This window comes from Muntiacus reevesi, chromosome 2, assembly GCF_963930625.1.
Source record: "Muntiacus reevesi chromosome 2, mMunRee1.1, whole genome shotgun sequence".
Taxonomy (NCBI): Eukaryota; Metazoa; Chordata; class Mammalia; order Artiodactyla; family Cervidae; genus Muntiacus; species Muntiacus reevesi.
In genome coordinates, this window is record NC_089250.1 from 59,953,736 (window position 1) to 59,976,996 (window position 23,261).

At 47.8% G+C, this 23,261-nt stretch overlaps 1 protein-coding gene across 4 annotated transcripts in view; it reads left to right on the plus strand.

Annotated features, from left to right (window-relative positions):
• Positions 1-23,261, plus strand: part of TM9SF4 (transmembrane 9 superfamily member 4) — a 51,018-nt gene that overhangs the window by 19,435 nt on the left and 8,322 nt on the right. For 3 of the 4 annotated variants that reach the window (XM_065921811.1, XM_065921813.1, XM_065921812.1), the window contains exons 3-13: positions 3,645-3,744; positions 8,585-8,753; positions 8,849-8,978; positions 10,203-10,326; positions 11,619-11,737; positions 11,842-11,953; positions 13,180-13,250; positions 18,201-18,333; positions 18,922-19,003; positions 19,097-19,172; positions 21,907-21,990. In XM_065921811.1, coding sequence (XP_065777883.1) covers positions 3,645-3,744; positions 8,585-8,753; positions 8,849-8,978; positions 10,203-10,326; positions 11,619-11,737; positions 11,842-11,953; positions 13,180-13,250; positions 18,201-18,333; positions 18,922-19,003; positions 19,097-19,172; positions 21,907-21,990 — 1,200 coding nt within the window. The remainder of the gene's footprint in view (positions 1-3,644; positions 3,745-8,584; positions 8,754-8,848; positions 8,979-10,202; positions 10,327-11,618; positions 11,738-11,841; positions 11,954-13,179; positions 13,251-18,200; positions 18,334-18,921; positions 19,004-19,096; positions 19,173-21,906; positions 21,991-23,261) is intronic. The other variant, XM_065921814.1, reaches the window with a different exon arrangement.

Here is a 23,261-nt window from a genome sequence, read left to right on the forward strand (position 1 = left end):
TAAAATGTTTGTTTCTTAAATGAGTGTATTTATCTAAAAATGAATCATACCCAAGCAAATAGTAGAATAAATGTTAGGCAGATAGGGCAAGTCAGTACATGAAAGCATTGTCCTAAACCAGAGTCCAGGCCACCTCCCTTCTTCAGCCTAGGTGCCCACTTCTGTGTTAGTCACTTATGACAGGGATTATGGGAGAGTCATTTTAAAATATGGTTGATCAGGGGCAGTGGACAGGCTGACACCTTGGTTAATGTCTCTTATAACGTCAGACTCAGAGTGGCATTCTCAAAGCCCCAGATAGGGCAGGGGGTTGATGGTGGACCTTTTTGTATTTAGTTTTCCCCAGAATCAAACTCTAAGGTGGAGATTTGCTACATGAGATTTATTGACTAGACACTCAAGGTCGTCACTAGGGAGGGAATGAGGGAAGCAGGACTGAGCAGAGGGAGACCTTGAAGTGTGGTACAGCAGAGTCCCTTGGAAAACTGGCACTGCAGTGGCTGGCCCTGCAAAGGTGTCTCACATTGAGGCGAGAAGACCACCAGGGGAGGGCCGCGACCTTGTACCAGAGCTCCCGGCTAAAGGGGCTCCCCTCTGCTGCTGCTGCTGCTGCGAAATCGCTTCAGTCATGTCCGACTCTGTGTGACCCCATAGATGGAAGACCACCAGGCTCCCCCGTCCCTGGGATTCTCTAGGCAAGAACACTGGAGTGAGTTGCCATTTCCTTCTCCAATGCATGAAAGTGAAAAGTGAAAGTGAAGTCGCTCAGTCATATCCGACTCTTCGCTCCCCTCTGCCATCACCCAAATACAACTGCTCCTAATGCTTCAGGATATTTTTCTTAGTCTTTTTCTCTGTGCAATGTTTACTGTATAGTGTATTTGGCATTCTCACACTTCCATAAACCCCCAGTTTCTTGACTATATCGGTCCCCCATAGGCAAAATAATTGAAATTTTTAGTAGTCCCTCAAATCCTTAGCCATTCTGTAAAAAGGGCTAGCAAAACTTACAAAGTTATGAAAATAAATTCTGCTCCTAAAATGTACGTTTCTTACTTCATTATTGTGTTCTTGGGAAACCACATCTCTACTGATATGTGCAAAAGCAAAGCAGTGAGATTGTATGAAAATACAGTTTTTATCCTGTCTAAGCATCACGGTATTCAAAATGGGGAGCAGAAGACCAGAGGATCCTGAAGGGCTGTGACGTGCTGTCATGTACTACATATGCCTTTGTTTGCCACCACATTTTGGGTATTTGCAAAATTATAAATTGCTACATGTCATGCTTGCTTGGGGCATTAGATTCAAGCAACTTTGCATTATCTAGGGGGAGTTAACTGGTTTAGAGGTTAAAAATAGGATACGTTTGTGGAAAATCAAAAACTACCATGAATCAAGTTCTAGAAGGGCTGGAATTTTATCTTTTTTGGTTGCTGCTGTGTCACCAGCTCCTAGGGTGGATAAATACATATAATGAATTACTGTTAGAAAGTGCATTTAGAACTATGTAGTGTAACAAGCAAAGGCACCGTCCCATGTGTTGCATTGCTGTGAGCATCCCTCTTCCTTGGAAGTCAGTTTGTAATTTTGGGGCGCAATAATCAAAGCAATACTTACTGAGGATTATTTACATGCTAGGCATTATGCATGGCTTAGCCTAAGATGCCCCCGTCAAGAGCCCTCTGAGGCAGATACTGTATATTTTAGAGATTTACTGAACATTTTACAGTTATGAAAACTGAGGCCCAAGGAAGTGAACCATCTTGCCCAAGGACACATTGTGAGAGACATAGGGTTAGTTTCAAAGTCCAGCTCTTCACCACTGCAGGACCCTTCCTCCCAGTGCCTCAGCCAGAAGCCCCTTCCAGAGCAAAGCTTGTGGTGTGGGAAAGGCTGGGTGGTTCTGACTTCAGTCCTGCCAAGCTGGGTATGTGAGAACATACATGTTGGGTGGGAAGAGAGAGGGCAGGAGGGGACATAAAGGTGAGACTCAGTCTCTTTGTAATGTGGATTCTTTTTTGATTGTCCAGGAGGAGAGAATATTACGAGACACAAAATAATAGGCAGTTATAACAGATAATAACTTTTTGATTATTTTGCCTCAAGCAGTTTATGAAATGCTTCATAGAGGCCCCCAATTCTCAATCCAACATCTAAAAAAGCTCTGAAACCAGGGTTTTTCTAAATTCATTGTAGGCAAGACCTGACCTGAATTTTTTTATTGACTTTATTTGTCCCACTTAGTATGATTATTTTTACATTTCTTTGTACAAACAGTCATTGAATGTGGGGTACTACTCCAGACCCAACTGGGAGGTGTTATAAAACCATGGTATATTATATACCACATTGCTCTCTTAAAATTAGAAAAATTCCTAATTCCAGAACAAGAGTTTTTAAAAAGTAAGGATTGGACCTGGATTTTAAAAATTATTTGTACTTTCAGATGGTGTATGAGGAATAATCAACAGAGTCTAAACAGCAAAGATAATATTAGTTGCATTTAAAATTTATTTTTTGCAACATTTTGATTGGTTCTATTTTATCCATGATTGGGGAGTAGTCTGTGGCTGTCACTGTTTCCAGAGCTACATTCTTGCATCACTTCCTAATTGTTCTCCTTCATGGTCTTCTTAAACTTCATCTTTAATGGTTGCATAATGTTTAATTGAATGACTAGTTTATGATTTATTGATCAATTTCCCATTGTGGAGCTTTTAGCTGTTTTTCCCCTTTTTTTTCTCTTTTTCCATTGTGCAAACATTTGGTGAGCACCTACTATGTGCCTAGATCTGTAGGCACAGTGGTTACATAGGTGAGCAAGATACATATGGTCCTTGCCCTCATGAACCTTAAATTTTAAATTCCAGTAGGGGAGGCTGATTTCTTTGGGGAAAAAAAATCAAACAATTATATTTTATCAGACATGCTACAATGATAACTAGGAGTGTTGAACTAGAGGAAATGGGGGAATTCCTTTGGTAAGATGATTAGGAAAGGACTCAAAGGCGAAGAATTTCAGCTGAAACCCCAGTGACTCAGCAGTAAAGAATCTGCCTGCAATGCAGGAGGAGACAGGGGTTCGATCCCTGGGTCAGGAAAATCCCCTGGAGAAGGGAATGGCAACCCACTCCAATATTCTTGTCTGCAGAATTCCATGGACAGAGGAGCCTGGCGGGCTACAGTCCATAGGGTCGCAAAGAGTCGAACATGACTGAAGAGACTGAGCATGCAAATGTGAGAAGGAGTCAGAGAATCAAGCAGAGAGGAGCAGGGTTCCAAGCTGGAGGCAAGAGAGGACTGGTCAGGCTCAAGGCTATAGAGGCAGAAGACCGCTGTGGTTAGGAATGAGGAGTGAGCTCTTCGTTCCTAAATAGCAACACGTTAAGGACTCTGAGTATATATTGGATTTGGTTGTGACTTTAAACAAAATCTTTAATGCAGTCTGAAAGTAGTGAGCTGTGAAATAATTCAGAATTGTAGAGTGTATTTATAGTGTACCAAAGTTGTGTCTGCTGCAGTTAGTTTGCTTTTTAGATAATAATACTGAGTATACTAAAGATGAGTGGGTACCAAGGAGGATTACTGAAAGTCCCCTTGATTTCTGGGTTGAGGAATAATGGCCTCTCTTCTCCCACCAGGCTGTGAAGCTCACCAGCTCTCGCACCCAGCTACCTTACGAATACTACTCGCTGCCCTTCTGCCAGCCCAACAAAATAACCTACAAGGCAGAGAATCTGGGTAAGTTCTTCTCTGGCACTGCTGTTATCTTGTCCCAAAGAGGAACTCAAATCTTTTCATAGTGATAATAACAGTTAACCCTTAGATAGCACATACGTGTGCTGGACGCCATTCTACATAGTTTATATATTGGCTCATTTAATCCTCATAACATCCCAAAGGAGGTAATTGTATTTATTCCCATTTTTACAGTTAAAGAACTTGTCATTGGTTATACTGTAAATTAATAGCTAAGTTGGACCTGGAATCTGTGTAGTCAGTCTTCAGAGTTGGAGCCCTTGGCTACTGTTCAACCTGGTTCTTCTTGATTTCCAGATATCCCCTTCTGTCTCTCATGGCTTCTGTAACCTGCTCTCCTTTTAATTAAGAGTGAGTGATTATCTTTGGCCCTGATAGAAGCAGACATCACTATAGTTCTTGCTAAGCTGTTCAGGCCTCGCCTCAAATAATGTGTGAAGCAGCCAGCACAGTGCCTGGCATATGTGTTCATAAATAGCAGCCATTTTACTTTAATTCAAGTAATTCTTCATTTGGTAGAATTTCAGGCTTAAAAGAAAAGATGTTTGGAGGACTCTGTTGAGGACATGATTATTAGTACTTACTTTCTGCCCATCTCACTTTAAGTCGTGGAGCTAAAAAATTGGAAGGATGTCCCTCCACCCCCTGACTTTGAGGAAATGAAGAGACTTTGCTCTTCTCTTACAGCTTAGGGAGGGAGAAGGAGAGAACTGCTTATTTAGCAAGCCCCTAAAAGGGCCGCTTTCTCCGTCAGGGCTGCACATGGTTCTGATGTTTCCAGAACCTCTAGCCAGCAACTGTACCTTCTGTTGGGTATTGGGCATCCCAGGCCAGCTGGGGCAGACCTTGACCTAAAGCAGGCAACACCGCCAGTCCCCAAGTCTCCCCTGAAAATGATTTTATTGTTATTACTTTTGGCTGCGCTGGGTCTATGTTGCTGTATGCGGGCTTTCTCTAGTTGCAGCAAGTGGAGACTTCTCTCTAGATGCAGCGCTCGGACTTCAGCAGCTGCGGCACATGGGCTCAGTAGTTGATGCGGCTAATGGACGCTACAGTGTGGGCTCAGTAGTTGTGCATGGGCTTAGTTGCACTGCAGCACATGGAATCTTCCCAGACCAGAGGTCAAACCCACATTCCCTGCGTTGGCAGGTGGATTCTTCACCACTGGCCCACTAGGGAAGTCCTGCTTACCTTTTTTCTCTCCACCCCACGCCATGTTCCCAGCACCTTGCTGCTACCAGGAGTCCTGACCTGCTTTGTCCTCCAGACCCCTCACAGCAGCCCCTCCCTTCCTGTGAGCTGGTGTGGATTTGTCAACAGCCCGTAACTCAACAGTTGGGCACACCTCAGCGTGATACTAGGTGACCTTAACCTCTGTGAAGCTAGGAAATGTTCCTGCCTCACAGAAATGGAAATTACAGTGTACAGAAGTTATCCTGCCACACTGTATCTCAGTCCATCTTTGTGTGGAATGAGATCCATCTCCCTCTGTGGCCTAGGGGCTCTTTGAGCAATGGGATTGTGTCCTACATTTCTCTGTCTCTCTGCCACTTCTGACCCAGCCTCTTACACATCGTCATCATTCAGTTAAAGTTAAATTCCCTCCCTGAGTGAAACAGAAACAGCCTTGATCGAATGCCTGTTGGGTTGCAAGCCTTGTTCTCTTCCTCATCATTATCATCACCGTTAATCCTTACCTGACTCTCACAGTGAGACAGGCATTGTTCTGAGCCCGTCTGTGCTTTAACTTAGTTAATTTTCACAACAACCCTCTGTGGTAGCTACACTTAAAATCTGCTTGTCGTGGACAAGGGAAGTGAGCCACAGGAGGTGAAGTCACTTGCCTCAGGTTACTCCCGAGTTGGTGGCAGAGCCCAGGAGCCGTGGCTGCAGGGTCCAAAGCCTCGAGCAGCACGGTCTGTGCGCCGTCTCAGTTGGTTCCCACTGTGACTGCACAGCCAGGTACGCTGGCCTCCATGCCAGAGTAGAGGGCACAGCAGCTTCAGAGGTTTGAAAAAGTTGCTCATGGTCAGCGGGTGGAGATTTTAACCCAGGTTTGTTTTGTTTCTTTTTTTAATATTTATTTTTCCTTACTTATTTGACTGCGTCAGGTCTTACTTGCAGCGTGCAGGATCTTGAATTGCAGCATCTGGGATCTAGTTCCCTGAGCAGGGATAGAACCCGGGCCCTCTGCCTGGGGAGCACAGAGTCTTAGCCACTGGACCACCAGGAAGGTCCCTTAACCCGAGTTTTTTAACTCTGAAGCAGTTCTTTCTGTTGGCGGCTCACCTGGTAAAGAATCTGCCTGCAATGCAGGAAACCTGGGTTCTATCCCTGGGTTGGGAAGATCCCCTGGAGGAGGGCATGGCAACCCACTCCAGTATTCTTGCTTGGAGAATTCCATGGACAGGGGAGCCTAGTGGGCTACAGTCCAGGGGATCACAAAGAGTCGGACAAGACAGAGCAAGTAACACTTTGACTTTGACTTTTCTGTTGTCCAGACTGCCTTTTCCAAAAGGTTCGTTTGGGCTGTCTGAGGGCTGTGTTTCTGATTCTTAGATTGGTGCACTGATGAAGATTCATATGGTGGGGGTTGGGGGGGGTTGTGAGGGGACATCTGCAGTGGATGTACTAGAGGACAGTGTCATTCTTTCTTTGAGTGTCCACTTAGCCTGCTGTTCGTTTAATGTGGCTTGCTGGCTGCTCCCAGCTTTAAAAGTTAAAAGGAATACTTCTCTATTAGAAATGAGCTGTTCTAGACCACCTCCTTCTTGGTTTAAATCTAATTTCTAAATATCAAGAAGTGAAACCCGTCTTACTTGATCTGCAGCCCTGTTCCTCTCTCTGTATGTTCTTCCTTTCCTCAAGTGAGTCCCTTATTGACCTCACTGAAGACAAGTGGGCGGTAGGGCATGTAGTAGAGGAAGGAGCCCGGGGGCTTGAACTGGAACTTGGTTGTAGAAACCTCAGAGTCTTTCTGATGTACACCCGTCCTCACTCATCCTTTGTATTAATCAGCACCAAGCCACCTAGATTTCACCTCCTGGGTAGCTTCTGAATCTGTGTACTTGTTTCTACCCCACCACACCCTGGAATGCAGCCACCATCACTGCTCGCTTGCATGGTGCTTGCCATCACCCCAGACAGTTCCTTGCATCTCTGATGTTTTCTTAACAAAATACCCAGACTGATCTGTTACCAGAATTGGATAATGTCTTCTGCTGCCCCATTAGAAACCCTTTATTGATTTTTGTTTCTCTCTGGATGAAGATCAAACTTCCTGTGTGGCCCACAGGCCCCCTAAGGTCCAGCTCTGGCCTGTCTCTCTGACGCACCTCAGGTCACCCTTGCTGTCTGTACTGTAACCACACAGGCCTCTCAAGTTTACACTGTCATCTCCTCTTCCCCCAACTCTTCCCCCCAGACAGGAGCCTTTGCACATACTGTTCCTTCTGTCTAGAAGTCTTTCTCTATCTTTTTGTCTCTTTAATCCTCTCTTCCTTTAGAGCTCACTTCAAGCGTTATTGTTTCCAAGAAACTGTCCTAGACCTGCTTCCCACATCTAGAGCAAGTTCCTCTTATACTATATCTTCTCATTGTCCTGATTATTTAATCAGTGTGTTCCCACTAGACCATAAGCTCCATGAGTATGTCTGTACACTATTGTGTCTTCAGAGCCCAGCATATAACCAATACCCAGTTTAGGAAGGAACAAATGAGCAAAGGAACAAATGACTAGGCCAGGAGTCCCGCATCAGGCAGGTTCACTCTGACAGGCAGCCGCTAGGCCAGGTGTGGGTTCAAGCATTCGTACTGCCTGTGGGCTCTGGTTGGTCTCCTTCAGCTCGCCCCAGTTCCTCCTTGTCCCAGTAGAATGGTCAGAATGGCTTCACATGTAAGCGCTGTCGGGTTTAGTCCCTGACTGCTTGGTGCCTGCTCATGGGACACCTGGCAGCAGATTTTTCTGAGATCATAGGCGTGCAAGGGTGTGCCAGTTGCTCATGTAAGAAGATGTTTTGGCTAAAAATCTCCAGTGCTGGTTTTTATGTTACCTCCCTCTCTGCCTAAACCAGGATCTGAAGATGCAGAAATAAATTATCTGCCTTTAAAGAGCTCATAATCACATAGCAGGGCAGAAACTTTAACCATCGGTACGTTGTGCAAAATCACATCACTGACATATGAAAAGGTGCAGGGGTGATGCTGGTGATAAAAATAGTATTTGTTGCCTTCCTACTCTGTGCCTGGTACTTTATTTCTCACTGTAACCCTGTGAGATGGGTACTCTTATCCCCATTTTGCAGATGAGGAAATTGAGCCTCATCAAGGTTAAATTACTTTCCAGGACTGCTGAGCTAGTAAGCTGAGCCACGGTTCAGTAATCCTCGCTTCACCATCATACGATGCTCCCTCTGTGCTGAGGGCAATCCAAGGAGAGAGACGAGCTCAGCCTCAAGGAGGTCAGGAAGGGCTTCCAGAGAATGGAATAAAAGCTGAGCCTGCAGGTTGAGAAAGTTTCCCAGGAATGTGGGGCAGGGATTGGCAAAGGAAATGATAATGCTGCCCAGAGCCATGGAATGACGGGGCATATGTGATGTGCCCTGAAGAGTCTGGGAGTACTAGAGCACAAAAGGGAGGAGGGGGCAACAGGTGGGGTCAGGTGGGCAGGCTTGGCCTGAACAGGCAGGGTAGCACATTGAGTGTGCCAGGCTACAGGACTGCTGGAAGCCTTCCAGGTGGGCCCTGTGTGTCTCCGTGGGTCTGCTGACCTCAGCAACCTCGGGGCTGAAGCTCTGAGCTCCATCTGTCTCTCTTATGGCAGGAGAGGTGCTGAGAGGGGACCGGATTGTCAACACCCCTTTCCAGGTTCTCATGAACAGTGAGAAGAAGTGTGAGGTTCTATGCGGCCAGTCCAACAAGCCAGTGACCCTGACCGTGGAGCAGAGCCGGCTCGTGGCCGAGCGGATCTCAGAGGACTACTACGTCCACCTGTGAGTTGGCCTCTGCTCTCCCAGCCTCGGGTTCCCATGGGGAGGGCCCTGAGGGAGCGGCGGTCCCAGGGACTGAGCGGGGCCTTGGGTTCCAGCATCGCGGACAACCTGCCCGTGGCCACCCGGCTAGAGCTGTACTCCAACCGCGACGGCGACGACAAGAAGAAGGAGAAGGATGTGCAGTTTGAGCACGGCTACCGGCTGGGCTTCACAGACGTCAACAAGGTACTGGAATGCCCTCGTGTGCGCAGAGGGCCGGGGAGCCCCACCTCAAAGGCATGAGCACTCGGGGCCACGGAGGAGGGGGAGACATGCAGCTCTAGGTTTACAGCAGGAAATACAGGGATGGCCATGGCAGGTTCCTCCTGGTGCCCGCAGGTGTGGTCTGCCGGAAGTTTGGGTGCTGCTGGGCACGGCGCTGGCAGATGCTACAGAGGAAGTGGAAAGCGCAGTGCCTAAAACCTCAGATTCTGTATAGCTGTATGATCATATGGATCATAAGAGTAATTCTGCCCACCCCACCCCCACCTCCAGAAAAAATCTGGAATTTCGTCAGTGTGTTAGAGAGAGAGCTAAGTGGTGGCCAAGAGCATACAGGTTCTCTGGGTTTTGAATCCTGCCTTACTCGTTGATGAGTGACCCTAATCCTGCTTCCTCCACCTCTCTAAGCTTTGTGTTCCTTTTCTATAAAATGTGTGTGATAGCCATACCTGCCCTTTGGGGGGTCACGCAGCCTCAGTCAGATAATCTGTGTGAGCGCTCTGCAGCACAGCCACTGAGAAATACGCTAGTGGTGCCGATTGTAACGGGGCTTCTCTTATATTTGTCGTTTTCTAGACTGAACACATAGACTTAGGGAATAAAGAACAAGCACATTTCTTTCGAGGCACGGTCACTGTCCTCCAAGGGCTTCTGTCATAACTGGGGCGAGAACTGACAGTGTGAGACCTTGGATCTTAAGTCCCAATCCCAATCCCATGGGCAGTGCCAGAGGAGTTTAGAGGAAGCATACGTGCATTCAGGTTGTCACAGAGGAGGTGGGCCTTGGAAGCTAGATAGGCTTGAGCTGCGTGAAGTCGGGACGGCATTCTGGTTGAAGTGAATGCTATGAACAGAGTTCAGGGTGGGGACCCTTCATGAGGCAGGGAGAGATCCAGGGGAGCAGGTGAACTAACCTGCCTGAGAAGGTGACGACAGCCCAGCATGTCAGGGTTACAGGACAGAGGGCCTTGAATACCAGCCTGTGGTGTCTGGACTTTAATAAGCCCCACTGAGCCCTGGAGGGTTAGCGAGTAACAGACTGCAATGAGAGCAGTGTATTTGGAAGGTTGGTACGGCTGGGTCTGTTAAATGAGGGAAGGGACCGAATACCTGGCCTGTCTTTCTGTGTGGGTTTGCTGGTGGTTCCCTGGCTCCTAGCTCCTTTGTTCCCCCTGTTGCTCTGCTCAGATCTACCTGCACAATCACCTCTCGTTCATCCTCTACTACCACCGGGAAGACCTGGAAGAGGACCGGGAGCACACGTACCGCGTCGTCCGCTTCGAGGTGATTCCCCAGAGCATCAGGCTGGAGGGTGAGTGGGTAGGTGTGGCTAGAGGGCAGGGCTGGATGGGCCTGGGCTTTCCCTACCCCGGGTCTCTGTGCCCTTGACTCCTGACATGGCTGATAGGGGCCATGTGTGGCACAGGGGCCCAGCCAAGCTAGGGTCACTGCATTCCCGTTAGAGAAAGCAGGGATAAGGGGAGAGCTGACAGGCTGAGTCCTGGCCTGGCACCTACCGGTTTACCCCCTCCCGGCCACCAGGGAGGTGTGTGCTGATTGCGATGGGAACCAGAGGCTCAGAGAGGTCGGTGACTTGGCCATGAGCAAACAGCAATCGGGCTTGGCTGGGCCCGTCATAAGAGCCAGCCAACTCAAGAACGGGGGGCAGAGGCAGAGACAGAGCTGTTGGGCAGCCAGTTTCAGTGTCTGTGCTCCTGCGGGAGAGTGACTGGCGTAGACTGAAGTTGGCCCAGGGTCGGCCGTCCTGTGGGAATTTGAGAGCCCTGGCCCAGCCCTCTGGGCCTGACTGAACCCCGTCCAGCTTCCCCTCGCCTGGCAGCCCTTGCTCACCACAGAGCACGCTTCCACTTAGTAGGCCTGGTCTTCTGTCCACCGTGGTGGTTTCAGGATTTTTTTTTAAGGTGTGGAACCTGGTATTCAAACAAACAAAATCATACTCAGAAGTCTCTTGTAAAACATAGACCCGGGGCTTTCGGGGCGCCAGACTGCCTCTCCTCCCACCAGTGTCGTGGGCACAGCCTGACGTTTACTGTGTGAGTGTTTAACAGTAGCTGCTGCCCCCGTGGTTCTTCAAGGTTAGAGACCCTATCTTCTTTTCTCACTGTTTTTAGCCCAGGACCAGGCAGGTAGTCGGCACCTGCTTATTGTATGTTTGTTACTGAATGGACAATAGCAGGATGAATGGATGAGTAAATGAAGGGAGATGGTGACTGAGGACTGATTGCTCGAGCGCCGGGACTCTGGGGACTGAGGGAGCGAGGAAACGTGTGAGACAGTGGGCTGGTGGTGTTTGCATGTTGAATGGGACTGACTGAACGAGCAGGTGAATAGTTGCTTTGAGGGAAGGAAGAATTTGTTTGACTAAACAGGGACTCAGACCCACTCCCTGCACACACCCCTCTGTAGGCCCTGAGGCTCTTTGAAAAGTCAGGGCTCCAGGGAGCACAGTTTTAAAGCTGTTGTTGCCAGCTCTTCTCCCAGCCTCTTCTCAGCAGCACGCCACCCTCGTGTACACCCCCAGAACAGTCCCTGGGTAGTGGCACCCGCCCTCCCAGGAACAGACTGAGTCTCTGTCTCTTGCAGACCTCAAAGCGGATGAGAAGAGCTCATGCACCCTGCCTGAGGGTACCAACTCCTCGCCCCAAGAAATTGACCCCACCAAGGAGAATCAGCTGTACTTCACGTACTCTGTGCACTGGGAGGTGAGCAGGGGCTGCAGCCCAGAGCTGTAGGGGAGGAGGGCTCGTCTGGGCGGGAGTGGTCAAGCAGGCGGCTTGACTCTCAAGCACTTCCTCCCCACCACCAGGAAAGTGACATCAAGTGGGCCTCTCGCTGGGACACTTACCTCACCATGAGTGATGTGCAGATCCACTGGTTTTCTATCATTAACTCTGTTGTGGTGGTCTTCTTCCTGTCAGGTGAGAGCTGTGGGCTGGAGGGTGGAGAGAACAGGGGCTGAGGTGTCACATTGCTCACGGGGAGCTTCTAGGGTGTTCTTGGAGCCAAGGGTGGGTCAGAAATGGACAGCAGGGCTCTGTGGGGGCATCAGGCACGCAGAGGTGAACAAGACTCAGCCTCTACTCTGGAGGGCTCCCCAGGGAAGACCATGCCTCTCTTCACATACACTTTCACTGCTTCATTCAACAAGGGTTCATCATTGCTCACTGTTTTTGGGCCCCAGCCACGTGCTGGATATGGTGTTGAGCAAACCTAACCCAGACTCTGCCCTCACAGTCTATACTCGGGTGGCAGGAGAGAGACAGAAAAGCCCGGGGTGATGGAGTTCCAGATAGTACTAAGTTAGGAGGGGTGAAGGCTGCCTTAAAGAAGACCTCTCTGAACAAGGAGCTGCATTCAGAAACCCAGGGAAGGACTCTTCTAGCCAGGGTCACACGGCTCTGCTGTGGGACAAACTTGGTGAGAAGCCAGATGATAGGAGGGCGGGAGGGCAGTGGACATAACTGATCTTTTCAGTATCAGAGAGGAAGTAAAGATAATGCTGTCTTCATTAAACATTTACCCTGGGACCAGCTGTGGTGCTAATAAATACTTCACAAGCCTCCCCTCCTTCCAGCCAAGCCTAAAAGCATTAAGTTAACTCAGGTTTCAGTAATCCGTTGTCTTAGCCGCTATACCGCTGCCTAGAGAGAAACAGCCCATGCCAGTGCTGATGGGGGCCTCTGAACTGTTTGGGGTGTGTCAAGAGATGTCTTGAAGTGTGAGTAGGAGTTAAGGCAAAAGGAGTAGCCTGGGTTGTAGGCACACAGGTGAGAGGGAGGTGGGCCATGACCTGATAACCAAAAGCAATAAATAATCAGAGAGGTGAGCCTGGGAAGTTAGAAGGACCAATTACTGGAGGAACAGGGATGCTGTTCTCCCTAGAGTGGAAGCAGTGTCCTGTGACAGCCCCCACCAATCCCAGCAGCTCATTCCCCCCCCCCCCCACTTGAGGGGTGGCCCTCTGTTTGCTCTTCCCCTGGTCACTGAGCTGGAGCCCTGCCCAGGACAGGACCTGAGGCCACTGCATAGCCAGTTCCCACTCGAGAAAGCCACACGTGCCGGGGGGACCAGCAGCACAGAAGACTCAGCTGACAGTGCTGACGGCTTCTCTTCCTCCCCCGCCCCACCACCCCATTTGTTTCAGGCATCCTGAGCATGATTATCATTCGGACCTTGAGGAAGGACATCGCCAACTATAATAAGGAGGATGACATTGTACGAGGTCTTGGCTGGGGAGGGATGGACTTGCAGAGGGAGGGCAATCTAGCAGCAGAGCTCCAGGCCTCCCAGACCAGGACTGGGGGTGGGGGTGGAGGGTTGTATGATCATTCATAGCATAAACCTTGAAAGTATTGAAAAGGAAAACATAACGTTTAATGACTCAAAGTGATTGGGATAGATTTTCTCATTTTATTTTCCTTTTTTATTTTATTTTATGTATTTATTTTTGTTTGTGCTGGCTCTTCATTGCTCCACACAGACTTTCTCTAGTTATGGGGATCAAGGGCCACTCTCCATTGCAGTGGGAGGCCTTATTGTGGTGGCTTCTCTTTTTGCCGAGCACAGACTCTAGGGCGCACAGACTTAGTTGCCCTGCAGCATGTGGCATCTGCCCAGGCCAGGGATTGAACCTTTGTTTCCTGCATTGGCAGGCAAATTCTTAACCACTGGACCACCAGGGAAGTCCAGCTTTCTAATGTCCAAGCTTACATAATGGAAGAAAACTGGATTGATTTGATGACATACACATATTGTATGATATTTGATTGATATTGATTTGACATACATAATCCTGTATGTCAAAATAAACAAGACAGAAAGGTGAAATGGCAAACAATTATGCAACAAATTTTTTAGAAGATGATAGTTACACAATATTGTAAAGTAATTATCCTCCAATTAAAAATAAATGTTTTTAGAAAGGAAGATGATAGTTAAAAGAACTGGTATAAAATCTCTTAAAATAAAAGAACACTAAAATTCTCTAATGTGCTGATGAACAAAAAATACAGACAAGAATACATGGCTAATAAACATGTGAAAAAGTGTTTTTACCTTAGGCATAAGTCCCCAACATGGGCTTCCCTGGTGGCTCAGTGGTTAAGAATCCACCTCCCAATGCAGGAGATGCAGGATCAATCCCTGGGTTGGGAAGAGCCCCTGTGGAAGGAAATGGCAATGCGTTCCAGTATTCTTGCCTGGGAAATCCCATGGGTAAGGGAACCTGGCAGGCTGCAGTCCATGGGGTTTCAAAAGAGTTGGACACAACTTGGCAACTAAACCACAACATCAGGCCCCCCACATGCAGTTTCAATCATGAGAAGACAGTTCTGGACCTTCAAATTAGCCCAGCTCTGTATATATAGTGTTAATTGTTGGCAAGGTTAATGTGAAATAAGCACCTTTCATGCCACCTGTGTAAGTGTAAGCTGGTAGTTTCCTGAAAAGTAGTTAATTGACAGTTTCATAAACTGTCGAAAAGTTAACTTTTTTTTTTTTTTTAATTTTTGGCCCCACCATGTGGCATGTGGGATCTTAGTTCCCTGAGCATCAAAACCATAAAAATTTGATATAGAAATATTTATAGCAGACTTCTTCATAATTTAAATAAGCTGAATATAGCCTGATATCTCATAATAATAACTTGGTTATAGTATAATATAGCTGTACAATTTAATGAAAAATTGTACAGCTATTAGATAGTCATTGTAGAGAGTGTTTACTGGCATGAGGTAATGCTCATGACCATCCCTCAGCTGAAAATCATCAATAAATACAGTATGATCCCAGTTTTACTGTTAAAAGCTATATACACATACTCACATGTCCCTATCTAAAGGGCTAAGAAAATAGATCAAAACACCGGTATTATTAAGAATATAAATCATTTTCTGTATTTTTCTGGTTTATTTTTTAATCCTTAAATGTTTACGGATTATATATTTTTTGTTCAATCTTTCTGGATTATTAAAAAATTGTGATACACATTTACTACTTTTTGTTCATTTGAGTATCATACCAAAGAATTTTTTTTTTACTTTATTACACATGTAAGAGCACGTACAGACATACCCCAGAGATATTGTGGACTCATTCCTAGGCCATCACAATAAAGTGATTATTACAATAAAGCAAGTGAGACAAATTTTTGGTTTCCCAGTGCATATGAAAGTTATGTTTATACTATACTGTGGTCTATTAAGTGTGCAGTAGCAGTATGTCTGAAGAAGTACCTTAATTTAAAAATACTTTAGGGCTAAAAAATGCTAACCAACATCTGAGCTTTTACCTAGTCATTATCTTTATCTGGCCTCAATGTTAATGGCTGCTGACTGATCAGGGTGGTGGCTGCTGAAGCTTGGGGTGGGTGTGGCAATTTCTTAAAATAAGACAGCAGTGAAATTTGCTAAATTTTCACAGCATCCTCACCAGGAGTAGATTCCATCTCAAAAAATCATTTTCTTTGCTCATCCATAAGAAATAGCCCCTTACCTATTAAAATTTCATTGTGAGATGGCAGCAATTCAGTCCAGTCCTTAAGCTCCACTTCTAATTCTAGTTCTCTTGCTGCTTCCACTGGATCTGCAATTACTTCTGAAATCTTGAACCCCACAATTTCATCCATGAAGCTTGGAATCAACTTTGTCAAAACTTTTATTAATGTTCATATTTTGACCTCTTCCTATGAATCAGTAATGTTCTTAATGGCATCTAGAGTGGTGAATCCTGGAACTTCCCTGGTGGTCCAGTGGTTTAGACTCTGTGCTTCCAAGGCAGGTTGTGCAGGTTCAATGTCTTGTTGGGGAACTAAGAGTCCATACAGTGCACAGCTCAGCAAAAAAAAAAAAAAAAAAAAAAAGCCAATAGCATTGGAATGGTGAATCCTTTCCAGAAGGTTTTCAATTTACTTTGCCTAGATCCATCAGAGGAATCACACTGTCTTATGGCAGCTATAACCTTATGAAGTACGCTTCTTAAATAAGACTGCAAAGTCAAAATAATGCCTTGACCCATGGGCTGCAGGATGGATGTTAGCGGGCATGAAGATAACATTAATCTCATTGTACATCTCCAGCAGAACTCCTGGGTGATCAGGTACTTTGTCAACGAGCAGTAATATTTTGAAAGAATTCTTTTTTTTCTGAGCAGTAGGTCTCAACAGTGGACTTAAAGTATTCAGTAAATCACATTGTAAACAGATGTGTTGTCATCCAGGCAGAGTAGACTTAAAGTAATTCTTCAGGGCCCCAGGATTTTGGGGATGGTAAATGAGCACTGGCTTCAACTTAAAGTCACCAGCTACATGAGCCTCTAACAGAGTCAGGCTGTCCTTTGAAGCCAGGCATTAACTTCTCCTCTATAGCTATGAAAGCATAGATGGCATCTTCTTCCAATCGAAGGTTGTTTTTTCTGTATTGAAAATCTGTTTAGTGTAGCTAGATCTTCTGGGTAACTCACTGCAGCTTCTCCATCATCACTTGCTTCACTTTATACTTTTTTGTTATAGAAATGGGCTTTTCTCCTTAAGCCTCATGAACCAACCTCTGCTAACTTCAGACTTTTCTTCTGTAGCTTCCTCACCTCTCTCAGCCTTCACACAATTAAAGAGGGTTGGGCCTTGCTCTGGATGAGGCTTTGGTTTAACGGGATCTTATGGCTGGTTTGATCTCTCCAGACCACTCAGACTTTCTCCATAACAACTAAATAGCTGCTTTGCTTTCTTATCATTCCTATATTCACCAGAGTTTCACTTTTAATTTCCTTGAAGAACTTTTCTTTTGCGTTCACAACTTGGCTGATTATTTGGTGCAAGAGGTCTAGTTTTCGGCCTGTCTGAGCTTTTGACAGGCTTTCCTCTCTAGCTTAATCATTTCTAGCTTTTGATTTAAAGTGAGAGGCATGTAACTCTTCCTTTCACTTATACATTTAGAGGCCATTGTAGGGTTAGTAATTGGCCTAATGTCAATATTGTTATGTCTTGGGGAGTAGTGAGGCTGGAGAAGAGGGAGAGATGGAGCCGTTGGTTGGTGGAGCAGTCAGACCGCACGTTTATCGATTGTTTGCCATCTTTATGTTTTTGGCAGCCCCAAACCGCTGCAGTAGTAATGTCAAAGATCACTGATCCTTGGGGGTCCAGTGTCTAGGACTCTGTACTCCCAATGCAGCGGGCCCAGGTTCCATCCCTGGTCAGGGAACTAGAGCCCACATGCCACAACTAAAGATCCTGCATGCCGCAACCTGTGTGCCACAGCTAAGACCCGGTGCTGCCAAAAAAGTAAATAATTTAAAAAAAAAAAAAAAGAGAGATCACTGAGAATAGATCACTGTAGCAAATATAATAATAATGAAAAGTTTTGAAATAGTGCGAAAATCACTGAAGTGTGATACAAAGACACGAAGTGAGGAAATGCTTTTGGAAAAACGGTGCCAGTAGACTTGCTTGCTGCAGGTTGCTACAGACCTTCACTTCATAAAAATTACAGTACCTGTGAAGTGCTGTAAAATGAAGCACAGTAAAATAAAGGTGTGCTTTTATCACTTTTTTTTTCATTTATTTTTATTAGTTGGAGGCTTATTACTTTATAATATTGTAGTGGTTTTTGCCATACATTGACATGAATCAGCCATGGATTTACATGTGTTCCCCATCCCGATCCCCCCTCCCGCCTCCCTCCCCATCCCATCCCTCTGGGTCTTCCCAGTGCACCAGCCCTGAGCACTTGTCTCATGCATCCAACCTGGGCTGGTGATCTGTTTCACCCTTGATAGTATACTTGTTTCAGTACTATTCTCTCAGAACATTATATCACTTTTATAATCAGTAAAAAAAAAAAAAAACTTGCTTCTAAATATACCACTCAAAAACTGTCACAGCATTTTAGTGTGTTGGTTTACATTATTTTTCTGTTCAGTAGGTTTTTGGCATATGGGGAGGAAATTTTCCTTTCATATGGCTGTCTGCTCATGTTAGTGGCGTCCTTTCCCCATGTGACAGTTCTCTGGGAAGTACTGTCTCACTCACACTCCTGTGTAAGAGTGGAGCTGGTCGACACGTCTAAGGGACCCTCAGCCCCTATCAGAGGGTGGGGGTCCTAGGGTGGTCCCTGCAGGAGCTGCCTCCTCCGGAGCCCAGGAAGAGCCTCACTCTCTGGCCCTTTGCTGCAGGAAGACACCATGGAAGAGTCTGGCTGGAAGCTGGTGCATGGAGACGTCTTCAGGCCCCCCCAGTACCCCATGATCCTCAGCTCCCTGCTGGGCTCAGGCATTCAGCTCTTCTGTATGATCCTCATCGTCATCTGTGAGTGGACTGCGGGGCTGGGGTGGGGGGTGGGGAAGCACCACAGGCCTGAGTCTGAGGAGTGGGCTTCCCTTCCTGGGGCAGAGGGATTTGTCAGCATCTCTGGGCCAGACAGAAGCATCTGTCCCAGCAGAAGGGCTGGTCCTCTCAGCCACAGGCCCCAGTGCTTTGCTCCTCAGATCTTTCCAGCACCATCCATAGCCCCCCCACAGCCACACTTCCAGTGAAGCCACGGATCAGCACGGGGAGGTTGGCCTCCATTTGCAGCCAGGCATTATATGACCTACCCCTTTCCACGCCAGGATTAGACTGGAATCAGGTCTCTTTTCTCAGAAAACACCCCCCAAATGATTATATAGTGGTTATAGGCAGTACTGAAGTCAGTCTGCCTACTTTTCTTTTTTTGCTGAGGTATAATAACTGCTGCACCCCTCTGAACCCCAGCTAAGACCCAGTCTTCTCTTGTAGAGAGGAGGGCCAAGGGAGCCTCATCTAGCTTCACCTGTGCCAGGGCCCTGTCAGCCGGCCCGGATGGGGCCCTGGGGCCTAGAGACCCTGACTTTCCCTCTCTCCCCACTCCCTCCTCAGTTGTGGCCATGCTCGGGATGCTATCACCCTCCAGCCGGGGAGCGCTCATGACCACGGCCTGCTTCCTCTTCATGTTCATGGGGTAGGTGTGTCTGAGGGACTCGGGGCTGACTCAGGCAGTCTCCGCTTCAGCTAACAGGTCTCCTTGGTGTGGACCCCCGCCATTTCCCCACAGGGTGTTTGGTGGATTCTCAGCCGGCCGCCTGTACCGCACTCTGAAGGGCCATCGGTGGAAGAAAGGGGCCTTCTGTGTAAGTGTCCCACATCTCCTCCCTGTGCTGGTGGGGAGCCGAGGCGCTTCCTCCTGGGCTCCTCAGGAGCAGCAGAGGCACGTCCTGGGGGGTGTTCAAGGCCAGAGGCTGGACAGCAGCACGAGGGGTGGGAGGGGTGCACCCAAGGAGGAGCCCTGGGCTCTCACCTCACCCATGGGTGCTTACCTCTGAAGGCCTTAGTTGCCACATTGATGAAAAGAGGGAATTGAAATAAGGTGATCTTTAGCCTGTGTTGTCCCATGGCTCAAGAACAAATAGAAATAGGGAATTCAGAATAATAGGAGTTAGGCACCAAGCCCAGCTGTCAAAAGTTTAAGGTCAAAACCTGATCAGCAGGGCTGCTGGGAGAACACCCTGCCCAGCAGAGTAAAGAGAGAATTATCTGCCACAGGTGGGAGAGGCCGGGCCCCACGTCCCTGTTGGCCTGCTTGCCAGAATTGGTGCCGCCGTTCCTCTTGAGTAGGGTCAGCTCCTGACAATCGCTGTCCTGGTGGTGAGGAGAGTTCTTGGCAGCAGAAGAGAGAGCACCTGGGAAACAAGAGGACACCTAGGAGTCCTGAGCCCCTTCTAGAGCAAGAGAGCCCTTAGAGGACCAGGGAAACCCCTTTTGCCAAACTGGGAAAAGCCTCTAGACCCAGCCTTCTGAAACCATTCTCATAGTTTTCGAAAACTCAGGGGAACTCAGGCTAGCCCAAATCTAGCTAACACTCCTGGCACTTAGTAAGCCCTCAGTATGGAAGAGCTTCAATTGTTCTGGAAAGATCAAAAAAGTTTCCTGAATTCATCATGCGTCAGGTGTTTTTCTCAGGCTGCTATGAATGCTTGATGCATCAGATGTTTTCCTTGGGCTGCTGTGTACTGAGAACCAGGGATGTTCAGAACTGTAAAACCCAGCCCTCTTCTCCCCTGGTGAGACTTCACTGATGAAGTCTCCCACCAGATACCCTCCAAGTCTCCCTGGGTGGGTCCCAGCACAAACCCTGTCTGCCAGCATTCACCCAGGCCCCAAGGCAGACACCTGGGTGGCTGCCTGCCCTCATCTATCAAGTGTGGATGGATCACCTGCCAACTAGCGCATGAGTTCCTTCCCATCTCCATCCCTAAGACTCTTGGCCACATTCAGGCTTCTTTGCCTTTCTCATGGACCCTTGGCTCCGCTAGACCTCCCTAGTTTCCCTGCAAGATTGTGACCCATCCCTGGTATGGAGCTCTGCCCCCCTTCCCAGGCGGGCCTCTGCTCCAGTCATGCAGGTGTACAACCACGCCTCTCCTCTGGCACCTGTGTGGGTGGCTAAGTCTTAGCTCCCTTCTCCTTCCCTGATTCTGACTTCAGTGTCTTCCTTGGCACCCCAAAAGGGCCAGGGCAAAGCCTTGTGCCTACGAGTGCCACATGTGTTGTTCTCCATTTGTGGATCTGAACTTTTTCCCTGTTCTTCCTCGTATCTAGCACAGTGGCCAGTCCATAAATTTCAGCCAGGAGGACAGACAAGAAATTCCCTGCTACACAGCAGAATAAACCAGGACAGACAGGAAGGAGGAAGTGACATTTGAGCTGGGCCTTGGAGAGGAGAGTTTCCATTGGATGGAAGCAGCCAGCAGGGCAGCCTCAGGTTCTGGAATCTCCTGGATCCCAGTCCTGGCCCAGTTCTCTCCTTGGTTGGTAACCTTGACCAGCTCTCTGAGCCTTGGTTTCCTCATCTATCCACAGGGCACTGGTGTCTCCAGGTTGTTGTGTGGATGCAAGAAACTGTACATGGCAGGTCACCAGTTCAGCATTGACACTCAGGAAGCGGATACCTGAAATGCTATTAACTGTACCTTTGATAAAGGGCCAGAGTCAGAGACGTGGAGGGGCAGTGGCCAGTTAGTGAGTGTGGGAGGCTATGGGCCAAAGATAAATAAAACTGGCCATGAGGCTGAGCGCCAGATTGCAGGGCGCTTCCGACATTGTGACGGGCAGCTCTCTTGGGTGCTCAGCCAGCCACAGTAGTGAAGAAGGCTCAACTGTGAGTCTAAAGCTTTGGTTCACTGTGCCTGAGCCCATCCTGACTGGATAGAATACCCCACAGGGTGTCAGAGGCGGGGCCTCTGCAGTCAGACAGCCGGGGTCTGAACCTCTGCTACACCCTTAGCTGGCTGTGTGAAGTTAGCATGGGGGTATTTTACATGTAAAATGGCTGAGCCTCACTGTCCTCTTCTTAAAAAGAGCTAGTGGTGGTCCTTCCCATCTAGGCCTGTAGTGAGGGTTAGGTGAGATCATGCACTTGGAGGCCAGCACCTGCCGCCCTTAAGACTCAGTTAAAGCTTCCCCACCACTCCAGACGGTTTGGGTTGAGGTGCAGACCAATATGTTTACTAGTTTTATCTGGTCATTCCTATTCAACAAATGCTTACTGAGCACACTGTGCTCTGAGTGCTGGGAGCACATCGTGAGCAGGACACGGTCCTCCCAAGACCTCACATCTGTGGGGTCACAACAGCATGAGATCACGAACTTGAGTGAGGGCAAGGGAGGAGCGGTCCAGGGATCTAGAAGGACAGAACAGGAGGCCCGCGTAGTCTCGAGGTCAGGGAGTGCTTTCTGGAAGGGATTATCTTGACGCTGAGTCCTCCAGGACAGGAGGGCTTGGGAACCTCTAGTCTGGGTGCCCCGACTAGGGGGCAGGTGAGCCCCCGAGACACAGCTCCCCAGCCTGGTGTCTCTCGCTTCCAGACGGCGACACTGTATCCTGGCGTGGTTTTTGGCATCTGCTTCGTGTTGAATTGCTTCATCTGGGGCAAGCACTCCTCAGGAGCGGTAAGTGCCCTCCCCAGCCAGGGAGGGCCAGCTGTGCTGGACCCATCCCCTCAGGTGACTTCCTGCTGTTTCCTTCCCTTTTCTGAGTCCCCAGAGGTCTGTTCCCAGCCCTGGGGGCTGAGGGCTGGCCAGGGTTTCCCCAGCCCTGTGCATCCATCTGCCGTGACCCTCCCATGGACTCTTTTCAGACAGCTGCCTAAAGCTCACTTCTCTAAAAGGAGGTTTCCACAGTCCAGGGGCCAACTGGGGAATTTCCCTTGTCTCAACCAAGGGAAAGCTGCCTGGTGTGACTTGATGAGGCCAGGATCCCAAAACGAGGCTCTCCTCGTCATGTCCCTGCCAGCCCCCGTTCGAGGATTGTGGACTCAGTTGGAGATGGGAAGATGGTCTTGATTGATGAGCTGTGAGAGAGGTGGGATCGGCATTTGCCATCCCAGCCTCAGTGGAGGGAACTGCCTCCCTCTCACTGAGGTACCCATTGAAGGGCCTTGGGTGGGGCCCACAGTCCAGGCTGTGGAGTATTGGGTTCTTCCCAGCAGTCCAGGGAGCTGCCCTCAGGAAAGACCGGGTCCTGTTCTTCCCCTCACTTCCTCTTTTTTAATACCTGTCTCCCTTCTCTCTCTCAACATTTTCCTCCCAATTTCCAGCTGCTCACCGTAAACACTCATTGTAGAAATTTTGGAAAGTACAGAAAAGTTAATGTAGATCTTTAATATGTTTTTACAGTCTTTTTTTTTTTCTTTGATTGCACTGTGTGACTTGCAGGATCTTAGTTCTCTAACCAGGGATCAAACCTGCAGTGGAAGCAGAGAGTCCTAGCTAGGGAATTTCCTATCTTTGCAGTCTTCTAACTTATTTTTGTTGTTGTTCAGTCGCTAAGTCATGTCCAACTCTTTGCGACACCATGGACTACAGCATGCCAGGCTTCCCTGTCTTCCATGACCTCCCAGAGTTTGCTCAAACTCATGTCCATTGAATCAGTGATGCCATCCAACCATCTCATCCTGTCTCATCTCAACCTCTTTTTAGATGTATTTAAAATAGAATAATGTAATTGTAAAATTATAAAATAATAGCAAACATATAGTGCTTACTTTGGAATAAATTTTGTTCTAAATACTTTACAAATATTAATTTATTTCTTTCATTTTGCATGAAAAATGTAAGACTGCAAATGGGGATTAAAGAAGAAAATGAAAAATCAATTGCAATCCCCTGTACCCCATCTGAGGAAGGACTGTTAACTTTTTGTCATAGGCCTCTCTAGGCGT